The sequence below is a fragment of the Lactuca virosa genome, chromosome 3 (assembly GCF_052849685.1).
Source record: "Lactuca virosa cultivar CGN04683 chromosome 3, Lactuca_virosa_CGN04683_v6, whole genome shotgun sequence".
In the NCBI taxonomy this organism is placed as follows: Eukaryota; Viridiplantae; Streptophyta; class Magnoliopsida; order Asterales; family Asteraceae; genus Lactuca; species Lactuca virosa.
In genome coordinates this window covers 370,748,961-370,761,703 of record NC_136428.1, presented here as the reverse complement: position 1 = coordinate 370,761,703, position 12,743 = coordinate 370,748,961, and the positions used below count along the sequence as shown (strand labels likewise).

The following is a 12,743-nucleotide window of genomic DNA, read 5'->3' as shown; positions in this document are numbered from 1 at the left end:
GTCTTTATCTTTTGGAGGCCGCCTCAATCTTATTAATTCAGTTCTTAATAGTATTCCACTTCATTAATTTTCTTTATTTAGAGCTCCAAGGAAGATTGTAAATCTACTTTAAAGCATAAAGGGTAGATTCCTATAGGGAGAAGATGAATATAATCGAAACATTAATTGGATCGTTAGGATATGCTTACTAAATAAGGGAGAGAGGTGGGCTTGGTGTTGGTCGTATTGACTCGACAAATTTGGCTCTTATTGCCAAGTGGTGGTGGCGTCTAAAAAATGGAGGTAATTCCTTGTGGGTTTCATGCACAAAATCAATTCATAACATTAAACTTGTTGATGGAAAGCCTATTGCTAAAAGCCCTATAAAGGGTGTTTAGGCTCAACATTGCTCAAATTGAGGGGGATTTGGCTAAAAAAGGAATTCAGTTCAGAAGCATGTTTCAAAGGACGGTTGGTTTTGGGGACAAGATTTATTTTTGGAAGGACATTTGATATGGTGATATCCCTTTAAAGGTGTTGTGTCCCACCTTGTATATTTTGGCAAGACACAAGTATTGCTTAATATGTGACATGGCTATTCTTGAAACTGATTACAAACCATATCGGAGTTGGGATGGTCACGAAAAGTGAGAATGGGGAGGGAAGTTGTTCAACTCTCGATGTTATTGGATCTACTAGGAGAGTTTTAGTTCAAACATACCAGTGATAAATGACATTGGCATGGTCATTCTAGTGGAGCTTTTTCGGTAAAGGCAATGAGACATATTATTGATAAATCTATGATAATCAGGAGACAAAGTTTATTTGGGTGAATCAGATTCCACTAAAATTTATCTGCTTTGTGTGGAGGTTATTCCAAGATGGAATGCCCACCTATAACAACCTTATCAAAAGAGTATGCATCGAGCTATTAATGGAAGTATGAAGCACCATATGATTCCGCTAAAACTGTTTGGAGATGGTTGGTGGGGTGGTCTGTTGCTATTAATGAACCACCTTATTCTTGTTCTAGCCTCATGGAGAAGATCAACTCGGTTATAGGAGGATGCAAAAAGTGATTATTTCTCTCATTTAGTTATCTCTTTAGATGATTTGGAAAACAAGAAATGCTTTGGTTTTTAGAAACGAAACACGGACAATTTTATCGGTGACATATGATATTAGATTATTAGTATTACCACTTTCAATTGGATAAAAATAAATCAAATTTAAAAATTATAATTGATTTATATGGTGTATGTCTTCTATCTTGAATTTCTCTTGTATTTTGACTTGAGATTCCCTTTTAAGCCTTTTTGTGCCGGTATATTGCTTCCTATTCAAAAAAAATAAATTTACTACAACTTAAAAAGTAAAAACAAACAAAATAGTTTATTTACTAAAAACATGTCAAATTATGAACCTAAAATCGAATAAAATAAAATTAGATGACAATAACTTATAACTTGGGGGAATAAATTTACTACAACTTAAAAAGTAAAAACAAACAAAATAGTTTATTTACTAAAAACATGTCAAATTATGAACCTAAAATCGAATAAAATAAAATTAGATGACAATAACTTATAACTTGGGGGAATAAATTTAAATTTCCCTTTTCATTTTTCGTTTCTTTCTGTATGTAGGTCATTCGATTGGAGAGTATCTATCTTCTACTAGGAGACCTTCATGAAAACATGGCTCTGGTACCTACTCGTTTAGACTCGTTTCACAGCTCAGTATACAAGCTCCATTTCTTCAGGTACTGCTCTTATAATCCTTTCAAGAAACACAAAGTCATTGCTAATTATGAAAGTAATTCGACAAATTTAAACCCGACCCCCCATAAAAAATCCAAAATTGTTCTTAGAAATAAGAACAATGAAGCGGGTTCTATCGCAGAATCACCGATTTTGCAGTCAAAAAGTAACACTAGTGGTGGTTGGTTAGAGAAATGGGATGATACCCACAAGCAAAATTGGCCTAAAAAGGCTGAACCAGTTTTAAATTATCGATATGGGGACGATTCCGATAGTGATGATGGCGGTGTACACCGTAGTACTGGTAGTACGATGGACAAAATCGTGGAGAAACTAAAGAAATTTGGGTATGTCGATGACGTTAAAGAAAAGAAAGAGAGGGAAATCGAGAAGGGTTCAATTGAGGACATATTCTACGTTGAGGAAGGGATTTTACCGAATTCCAGAGGTGGGTTTTCACCGGAATCACCTCTTGGAGTTGAAGACGTGTTTAGGGGTAGTAACGGGAAAGTGCGATTCCCATGGGAGAAACCTTCAGAGGAAGATGCGAATAGGAATTCAGTGAGGCAAAAGAGTAAGACTTGTGTGGCGGAATTGACGATTCCAGAGTCGGAATTGAGGAGGTTGAGGAACTTAGCTTTTAAATTGAAGAACAAGACAAGAATCACGGGTGCTGGTGTTACTAGAGAAATGGTGGCTTTGATTAAAGATAAGTGGAAATCAGCAGAAGTTGTGAAGCTCAAAATCGAAGGATCTGGTGCACTTAATATGAGGCGCATGCATGAGATATTAGAAGTAAGTTTCTTGCAACTTTTTTCGATCTGTGTATTAGAAATGGATTAGCCTTATCTGAAAAGAAATTTAAATTATTACATGATAAGAAATGAGAATCGATGGGATAGAACTTTAAAGTCATATATCTTTGAAAAGTTTCAAGATTAAAGCAATTTTTGTGATAGAACCTAGAATTATGTTTCATGGATACAAACACATTATATGTAGTTATTGAGTTTCAATAATTCTAGAATATTAAAGATATATGATCCGTTTGTTTATATGCATATATATACATGCATATACACATAGAATTATGCAATAAATAGCAATGTGCTTTCATTTCTTTCTATTACAACATTGTATTTTGAAAAAAAATTGATTCAATTTTTGGAATGCCATCGATATATAAAGCAACTTTCACTTCTATAATTGCGTGATTTTTCAAAATATAATAAGAAAAATATTGAAAGTACAATGCTATATTGTGTAGATTTTTCAAACTACAATGCCTTAGTAAGACAAAAAATGAAAGTACAGAATATACAACCATGATTTATTCCATGACCAAATATGCAACATTATAACTAGAATCAGTTACCTCATGATGTGACACTGGTTAAATGCTAACTTATGCAACCATGTTTCACTTTTCTACCAATTTATGCAAATGACATGAATTATGGAACCATGTTTCAACTATTTAAACATGTTGCTCCTAAGATATTGCATATCTTTTTGGCATAAATAATATATGTGTGGATTAGATGCTTGTTTATGCCACAATGTTTCATCTCCTTCTTATTTTATGTAACAAAATTGTTTTTTTGACGAAACATGCATACCCATGTTTCATTCTATGTCTAAAATATGCAACATTATAACTAGAACCAATCACCTTATGACATAATACATATGAAATGCTTTACTTATGCAACAATGTTTCTCACTTATTCATATTTCATGTAACAAACACCTTCTTTTTGCATAAAAACAAGCATTTAACCTTATCTACTTTTACAAATTCAATTCTTTAACTCAAATACTACATCTACTTGTTAGTTATTAATATAAAATCTTGAACTAATATTAGATGAGAACTGGAGGGTTAGTGATTTGGAGATCCGGAAGCACCATTGCTCTCTATAGAGGCGTAGAATACAAAGACCCTTCTTTAAAACAACAAAAACGTGAATACAACAAACAACTTTCACAAAAATCGTCTTTTTCTGACACTGCTTCAATGGAAGAAGAAGATTCACAAGTCCAAGAATTAGACACAGAAACAGACAACAGCTATGAAAAAGAAGTGGACAAGCTTCTAGAAGGATTGGGCCCGAGGTACACTGATTGGCCAGGGTGTGATCCACTACCCGTGGATGCGGATTTGTTACCAGGAACCCTCGATGGGTATGAACCACCTTTTAGAATACTTCCATATGGAGTCAAAGCTACACTTATTGGAAAAGAAGCTACTACTTTAAGAAGGCTTGCAAGAGTTCTTCCTCCACATTTTGCTTTAGGTATGTAGTATGCCACTTTTTTTGTACAAGTTATTGATAAAAATAGCAAGATACTTTCATGGGGTTTCTAATTTGGTCATTGTACTTTGAAAATCGTTACTAAAACTATCCGACTTTTGACCTAAATAATCCGTTTTCAAAGAGCTAAATGTCATAAATAGCAATTGACTTTTCATTTCTATCTGTATTATAACATCCTAGTTTCATTTCTTTCTATTGCAACACTATGCTTTCAATTTCTTTTCCTTATTAACACATTGTACTTTGAAAAATCTACCGAATTATGTGTACTTTGAAAAAACATGTCCATTTGTAGCAATGAAAATTGCTTTTACTTGGATGACATCTACTATATTTGGGTAGATCTTCAAAGTAGAATGCTCTAATAGAAAGAAATGAAAGTATAATGTTATTATAAATATAAACAAATCAAGAAAAGTACGTTGTTGTTCCTTTTATATTACCCTTTTTGAAAAGTTGGTGCTTTTGAGTACCAAATTTTGAATTTTGGTGATCAAATAAATAGAAAGTACCTTATAAAACATATTAAGAATTTTATAATATATTTGATTATATGTATATTTTTAGGTAGAAGCAGACAACATCAAGGTTTAGCAGCTGCAATAATTAAGTTGTGGGAAAGGAGTTCAATTGCAAAAGTTGCTCTAAAACGTGGTGTTCAACTAACTACAAGTGAGAGAATGGCTGAAGATATCAAGGTACTCAAAAAATAACTTAATAAAATTATTACAAAAATATAAATATGACGAAATTTTTGTAACTTTTTGGCTACTTATGCTTATCATTCTTTTTGAGTTTTAACACTTGTTTATGCAAGGATAGAGTAAAATTACTTATATACCCTATTTTATCTGTTATTGTGATACTACATACTAGCCACAACAAATTTCGTGAAGTTACTTATATACCCTTATTTTATTCTGTTATTTTGGTACTAAAGTTGTTTATCTGAAGTTAGAGTAAAATTACTTATATACCCTTATTTGATCTGTTAATTTGCTAAACAATTGAAATTTGTCAAACAAACTCCATCGAATGTGATTATATAACAAAAGCACATCCAAACATTATCCGAAGTTAGAGTAAAATTTACTTATATACCCTTATTTGAAACCTATATATTTATCATTCTTCAACAATGTGATTGTGTTTATTGTTTGCAGAAATTGACAGGAGGGATACTTTTGTCAAGAAACAAAGATTTCTTGGTGTTTTACAGAGGAAAAGATTTCTTGTCACCCAATGTTTCAGAGGTTTTATTAGAAAAAGAAAGACTTGCAATATCTTTACAAGATGAAGAAGAGGAAGCAAGATTAAGAGCATCAACTTTTATAACACCAAAAGTTGAAAAATATGAACATTTGAGAGGATCTACAGGGACACTTGGAGAAAGTCTTGATGCAAATGCTCGATGGGCAAAAAAGCTTGATGATGATCATAAGAAAAAAGTTTTTCAAGAAGCAGAAGTAATTAGACAAGAGGATCTTGTTAGAAAGCTTGAAAGGAAGCTTAGATTTGTGAGTTTCTTGAAACTTTGATTTGTAATGATTTGTCTTTTTGGTTAATATAATTTTGGGTTAACCTCAAAAAAGACCTTATATTTTGTGTTTTTTTCCGGATTAAACCTCAAATTTATTTTTTGCGTGAAAAAGACCTTGTATTTTTTCCAAAAAGCCCTCAACTTTGTATTTTTTTTCCCAAAAAAACTCTCAACCCTTTAAATGCTTCCAAACAAACCCTCAACTTTTTTAGTTTCTCCAAAAAACCCTCACATTTACAACTTTTTTGGAAAAAATGACTAAAAGGGTCAGATCGGAAAAAATGAAAAAATACAAGGTCTTTTTCACGCAAAAAATAAATTTGCGGTTTAATCCGGAAAAAACACAAAATATAAGGTGTTTTTGAGATTAACCCTATAATTTAGGGCAAAATACAAAAAAGCACAACATACTTTCACCATTTTAGTCAATAACTATTTTTTGTAGTGATCAAACTGTTAATACTTTTTTTAATGTTTAAAAACAAATCGGGTAACTAGAAAAATTGATTTTAAAAGGTCAAAGAAAGTATAACAGATTAATCACAATAGAAAATAGTTCAATGGGCAAATCGATAAATTCACCATTTTATCGATTTAGTTATTACTTTTTATTGATTTAGCCATTGAACTAGTTTATCACAATAATCATAAAAAAAAAGTTCAGTGGCTAAATGCCTAAATCTATAAAAGGATGAAAGTTTGTTGTGTTTTTAACTTTATTTTAATCTTTTCCAAAATCATATTACCTGAAAAAAATTGTTTTTTTTTTAAACTGTCAAAAAATAGTATATTAACAAATTACAACCCTCTAAATTGACTTATTCGAAGAATTGGATTGTTTTTTTTTTTATATAATCATATTTACCATATATTAATTTTTTTACAGGCTGATAAAAAATTAATGAAAGCAGAACACGCGTTATCAAAAGTGGAAGCATTTCTAGATCCAGCGGATCGACCCGCGGATCCAAATAGTATCACAGATGAGGAAAGATTTATGTTCAGGAAACTCGGTTTAAGGATGAAAGCTTTCTTACTCCTTGGTAAAATAATTACTAATACAAATAAAATAAGCTTTCTTCATTTTCATACTTTATTTTATTTTCCCAAAATACCAACTTACTTACATTTCTTTACTAATTATACCAATGCATGTGGCATGTGAATCTTTTTACCATAATAACAACAAATACTTGCATTATATTTTCATTTGTTAGATATTGTTGTTATTGGTAAAGAAATGTAAGTATGTTGCTACCAATATACTTTAGTTTTTGCCCATAATAGAAACATACTTATATTTTTATTCTTTATGTTTCTTTACTGATTATAGCAATGTACTTTCTTTTTAACCCAAGATAGCAGTATATTTGTTTTTTTTTTTTACCATAATAAAAATTTTCGGGTTAATCTCACAAAAGACCTTATATTTTGTGCTTTTTTCTGGATTAAACCACAAATTTATTTTTATTTTCCTAAAAAAGATCTTGTATTTTTTCATTTTTTCCGAAAAAAGTAAAAACTCTCAACTTTGCCTTTTTTTCTGGAAAAAAACCCTCAGCCTTCTAACTATTTCCAAATAAACCGTCAACTTTTTTAGTTTTTCATCGAAAAAACCTTCACATTTTACAAGTTATTTCAGAAAAAAAAATGACTAAAAGGGCCAGATTGGAAAAAATGAAAAAATGCAAGGTCTTTTTCAGGAAAATAAAAATAAAAATGAGGTTTAATCCAGAAAAAAAACACAAAATATAAGGTCTTATATGAGATTAAGCCTAAATTTTGCTATCAGTATGAACAATGTACTTTATTTGTTATATACATTGCTATTATGGGTAAGAAAATGTAGGTAGGTAGATACCTTGTTATTATGGGTTTAAAAATATATTCTATTATGTGTAAAGAAATGTAAATACTAAGATACTATTATGGGTACAAAAATATAAGGACATTGCTATAATAGGGAAAAAAAATATAGTACATTGCATATATTGGTAAAAAGAGTAAAGTATGTTACTATTTATGAAATTTTCCCTTTCATATCTAATAATTGTAGAAAAGATAAAAAAAAAAGAAAAAAGGAAAGTAAAGTACAATGTCTATATTGGTAAAAAAAAAAGAGTAAAAGAGTAAAATACGTTGGTATTTTGATTCCAATGAAAAACATTTGATTGTTGTTTTGTAATTAATTGTAGGTAGGCGTGGGGTGTTTGATGGAACTGTGGAAAATATGCATCTTCATTGGAAATATAGAGAATTGGTTAAAATTATTATAAAAGAAACAAATTTTGAAGAAGTTAAAAATATAGCATTATCACTTGAATCAGAAAGTGGAGGTGTATTAGTTTCGGTTGATAAAATTTCAAAAGGGTATGCAATTATTGTGTTTAGGGGTAATGATTATAAAAGACCTTCTAAATTAAGACCCAAAAATTTGTTAACAAAAAGGAAAGCTTTGGCACGTTCTATTGAGCTTCAAAGACGTGAGGTATGATTTTTTTTTTTTTTTTTTTTTTGTATTTATTCCTATGAAGTGCTTTGTATGAATAAATGATGTTTAAAAAGTATTTGAGATATTTAAGACATGTTTTGTGAAACAAAAGGAAAAATTGAATACTTTCAATTTTTTTTAATTGTTAATACGTTGTACTTTGAAAATTTTACCTAATTATAGTATTTTACTTTCTGCTTTATTGTAACGCTTATTATGACATTATATATTGAAAAATCTTGGGTTAATCTCATAAAAGACCTTATATTTTGTTTTTTTTTAATTAAACCTCGAGACTTTATTTTTTTTTTTCTTGAAAAAGAGCTTGCATTTTTTTCATTTTTTTCGATCCGACCCTTTTAGTCATATTTTTTTCCGAAAAAACTTGTAAAATGTGAGTTTTTTTTTCGGAAAAAACTATAAAAGTTGAGGGGTTTTTCCGAAACAGTTAGAAGGTTGAGGGTTTTTTTCGGACAAAAAAAAAGAAAAAGTTGAGGGTTTTTTCGGAAAAAATGAAAAAATACAAGGTCTTTTTCAAGAAAAAAATAAATTTAAGGTTTAATCCGGAAAAAAAAACACAAAATATAAGGTCTTTTTTTCTTCCTAATAACAGGAAGAAAAAAAAAAATGAGAAGTAAGATGCTATAATAAACAAATCAATGAAAGTATATTTTGCTATTTCTTATATTTAACTTGAAAAAAAAAACAAGGGAAAATTTGTGAAAAGTTAGTATTTTATCGGGAAAGTTTCCTTTCATTGACTTTCTATATTTGTGTTTTAATATGAAGCTGAATTTCTGTTTTGATTCTTTGTTAAACAGGCTCTTATGAATCATATCTCAACTTTGAATGCAAGAATGAGAAAACTGCAATCTGAAATCGTATGATCTTCTATTTAATATTTATAGCATCCTACTTTCATTTGCATGAATGTTAACATTATTGTAATGTTTTTTTATTTATTTTTATCATCAATGAATGATTTAGGAACATGTTTCAACTATCAAAGATGAAGTAGATGAGGAGTTATATGACAAATTAGATGCGGCTTATTCCACCGAAGATGAAGATAGTGAGGTAAATTTTTTTTTTTTTTTTTTTTTTTTGTTAAAAAGCTAAACAAAAAGAAAATAACAACAAACTTTCATTTGTTTATTGGGTATATTTTTTAAAGTACAAATCACAAAAAAAAATGAAAATATTATGATACAATAAACAAATATATAAAAGCTCTTTGCTATTTCTTCATTTAGCTCTTATATGAAAAAAAAAATAAAAAAAATAGGGATTTGGTATTAGTTATTATATTTTCCACAAATGATTTTTTTTTTCATTATTTAATGTCGTTTTTCTTCAATATTAATTATTATAGAAATTCATCCTCGACATAAAATATCCTATTAATTATAATAAGGGTTAAATGCAACTATGCAAGAAATAACAACATGCTATAATATATTTGTTTATCGTAGCATCTTACTTTCATTTCTTCATATTACAACATTGTACTTTAAAATAAAAATCTACCCATTTATAACAGTATTGTATAATACGTGTGTGCTTTTTTTTTTTTTTTTTTGTAAATGCTTTGTTTCATTATGTAATAATACGTGTTTTTTTTTAGGTGGAAGGAGAAGATGTCTATCTTGATACATATGAGAGTGAAGAAGATGAAAATGGTCACTTGGAAGATGAAGAAACGGATTATGTGGATCATCAAGTAGCTGTGTAAACGGTTGCAACGTAGATAAAGTTATGTATATTGACTCTAAATTTCATTATAATTGTAATTTCTGGGAAAAATAGAGAAAGGTATGACGTGTTTTTATCATTTTATCTATTTATTCTCTTAACCATTTTCCATACTATTATTGTTGTGGTTTTACCATTTTATCCACTTTGGTTATTAAAATAATAGTTTGGTTGCTAAATGTATAAAAAATAATATCAAAAAATGGTAAAAGTAGGTTGTGTTTTAAAAAAAAAAAAAAAATCAAAATCAGGTTTACCCAATTTTTTTTTTCAAACGGAGTTAGTAACTTGTGAAGTACGAGAGCTTTTCTATTGAGAAATTAAATATCCTCCTAAGTGTTATATTTAGATAATATTGATTATATTTTAATATATTTGTCATTATTTCAAATAGGTAGAAAGATAAATAGGGAAAAAAAATAAGAAGAATATTTAGTTTCTTATTATTATTATTATTTGTTAAATCGACAAACTTTAAGGATAAATTTAGAATATTTTGATAGTGGTACTTAAGCTAATTTTCATGAAACATAGTCATTTTCTTATCTCATTTTGCATGAATGTTGGCTATTGTTGGTGATATCCACATGTGGTATCTTTTAAGTGTTACTCAAGGCTAGAATGCAATGCATTTACATTCATTTTTCTTTTGTCCCACAATTTCAAGAAATATCAATTTACTTTGGGTTTCACTCCAAATCTTCATCTATGGACATTGCTATAACTTTTTTCTGTCACATTACTTCAAAAAATAGCATTGTATTATTATGATTTTTGTCGCATTTCTTATGCAACCATGATCATATATGCATCTAACTTTCTGTAAACTTATTCAAGCATTGTATACATTAAATTCATAGGGTGAAACCCATTCATACTTTCACACACATGTTAATATGTTATCTTACTTTCCAAGTTCATACCTTTCATTGTTATTTCATAATTTCAAAAGTTAGAAATACTCATCCACTGTTTGCAAAAAAACTATATATGTTTGTCAAGATTTTGAGTTAAAATTTAGTCCTGAGGATAAAAACATGTAACAACCAAAAACCTCAAATAGAACATAGTAAAGCAACAACCAAACGATTCATAAAATTGCCATTTTTCCAATGTATCAATCTACCTTCAAAACTTAATTAAGATCAAAGAAGTATCACAAAACTTAAACAAAAACAAAAACATAACAAAACATATAATAAATGTTGAGGAAACCAAAACACTGCTTAACATCATCCCCTCATCCCCTCACTTCAATGGGATAAACCTGGAAGAGTGAGTAGCACCAATACCTGGTCTTCCATGCTTAACTGGTTTGTATGAAATGGAGAATTCAGCAAGATAGTGTCCAATCATCTCAGGCTTAATTTCAATCTGATTGAAAGTCTTTCCATTGTAAACACCAACAACACTTCCGATCATTTCAGGGACAATGATCATGTTCCTCAAATGGGTTTTCACAAGCTCTGGCTTTTCTCCAGCTGGTGCCTCACGTTTCTGTACACAAGTCAAATTTTTTTATTAAAGCAATCATTTCTGCAACAGTTGTTAGACAAATTCAAGATTCTTTTGTGTATAAGGAGAAACATCATCATTAGGGTGAACGAAAAGGGTTTTTGAATGAGACAATGTGTGCTTTGCATATAAACCAGACTTTGTAGGGGTAAAGCAAAATACTTTGATGGAGAAAGTAAGGCTAATTCACAATGAAGTATATGAAATCAACAATGGCGACGAAGTGTATGCTTAACATATTTGGATTCTGATGAGCCAAAGTAATCTAAGCAAATGATATTGTATAAACCTAATTCTAATTGAAGTATCAAAAACATTATTATAGGAAAGAATAAGAAGCTTACAGCTTTGCGAAGCTTCTTAATCAAAGCCATGGGCTTCCTCTTCAAACCTCTCTGAAACCTATCAGTGCACCACATTCGTTAAGAACAACAGATGCATAATGATCAACAGTTTTAGATGAATTTGTAGAGGATGGACAAATAGAATACCTTCTGCGAGCACGAGCAGTGAAAAGCTTTACAAGCTCATCAGTTGACATATCAAGCAAAGCATCCAAATCAACTCCTCTGAAACTGAACTTCTTGAACGTCCTCTTCTTCGGCACTCCGGCTGCCGCTACATCAACCTCCACTTCCGCCTAAACAACATTAATGAACGGAGATACATCATTATCGGATTAAATTGTGACAAATAGTTCATGAAATTCAGAACAGGAAACCGATATTAGATCGAGAATTACCATTGTCGAGATGTTGTCGTGCTGAGAAGGACTCTGCGGCTGCTCCGGTAGTGGAAACTAGGGTTTTTCGATGGTTGCAACTGAGGATCTTGTTTGATGGTTAACTTATATAAGGCTTAGGGTTTGGGCCCAAATTGTGTTACATCTTAGTTTGATCAATTTGGACTAGTAAGTTGATATGGGCCACATTATACAGATAAATTGTTGTGAGTTGTAGTTGGTTTGCAAAAATGGACCTGAAAATTGAATCGAATTGGGACGATGATAATTTACACTTTAGATTTATTGGGCTACAATCTTTTGATTTTTTCATGGTAGGTTTTTTATCCCAAGTCCAAGGTGCTGTTTGTTTTTTCTGAGACAAAATGTCTGCAGTCTGCGGACCACATCTATAGACATCTGCAGTAGAAGAGGTGGATCAAACGTCTTCAGTCTAAAAAAAGAAGACTGTTTGTTTTTTTAACATCTGCGGGCTACTAAATTAAACTGAAATCTAAATAAACTGATTTTTTTTTTAAACTTCAAAGTGATTTTTTAATATTTTTATGATTTTGTTATAGATAATTAACGAATCTAGATCAACTTTTATGTATTATTCTATAAAAAATAAAAAAAATGGTATGAATTAACGTATATATTTGATAAA

At 30.1% G+C, this 12,743-nt stretch overlaps 2 protein-coding genes across 2 annotated transcripts; one reads left to right on the top strand and one right to left on the bottom strand.

Annotated features, from left to right (window-relative positions):
- Positions 1-1,603: 1,603 nt before the first annotated feature.
- LOC145167647 (CRM-domain containing factor CFM3A, chloroplastic/mitochondrial-like) lies at positions 1,604-9,951 on the top strand. The gene is made up of 9 exons (XM_079086884.1): positions 1,604-2,534; positions 3,607-4,036; positions 4,625-4,755; positions 5,221-5,574; positions 6,484-6,640; positions 7,793-8,085; positions 8,910-8,969; positions 9,076-9,165; positions 9,713-9,951. The coding sequence occupies exons 1-9, from the start codon at positions 1,677-1,679 to the stop codon at positions 9,818-9,820; spliced, it is 2,481 nt and encodes an 826-aa protein (XP_078943010.1). The 5' UTR covers positions 1,604-1,676; the 3' UTR covers positions 9,821-9,951.
- Positions 9,952-10,910: 959 nt separating this feature from the next.
- On the bottom strand, positions 10,911-12,202 carry LOC145167646 (small ribosomal subunit protein uS19x). Its single transcript, XM_079086883.1, has 4 exons — positions 12,098-12,202; positions 11,847-11,995; positions 11,700-11,757; positions 10,911-11,337 (listed from the first exon to the last, which is right to left on the bottom strand). Exons 1-4 carry the CDS (start codon positions 12,098-12,100, stop codon positions 11,089-11,091), a joined length of 459 nt encoding a protein of 152 aa, XP_078943009.1. The 5' UTR covers positions 12,101-12,202; the 3' UTR covers positions 10,911-11,088.
- Between the last annotated feature and the right edge of the window lie 541 nt (positions 12,203-12,743).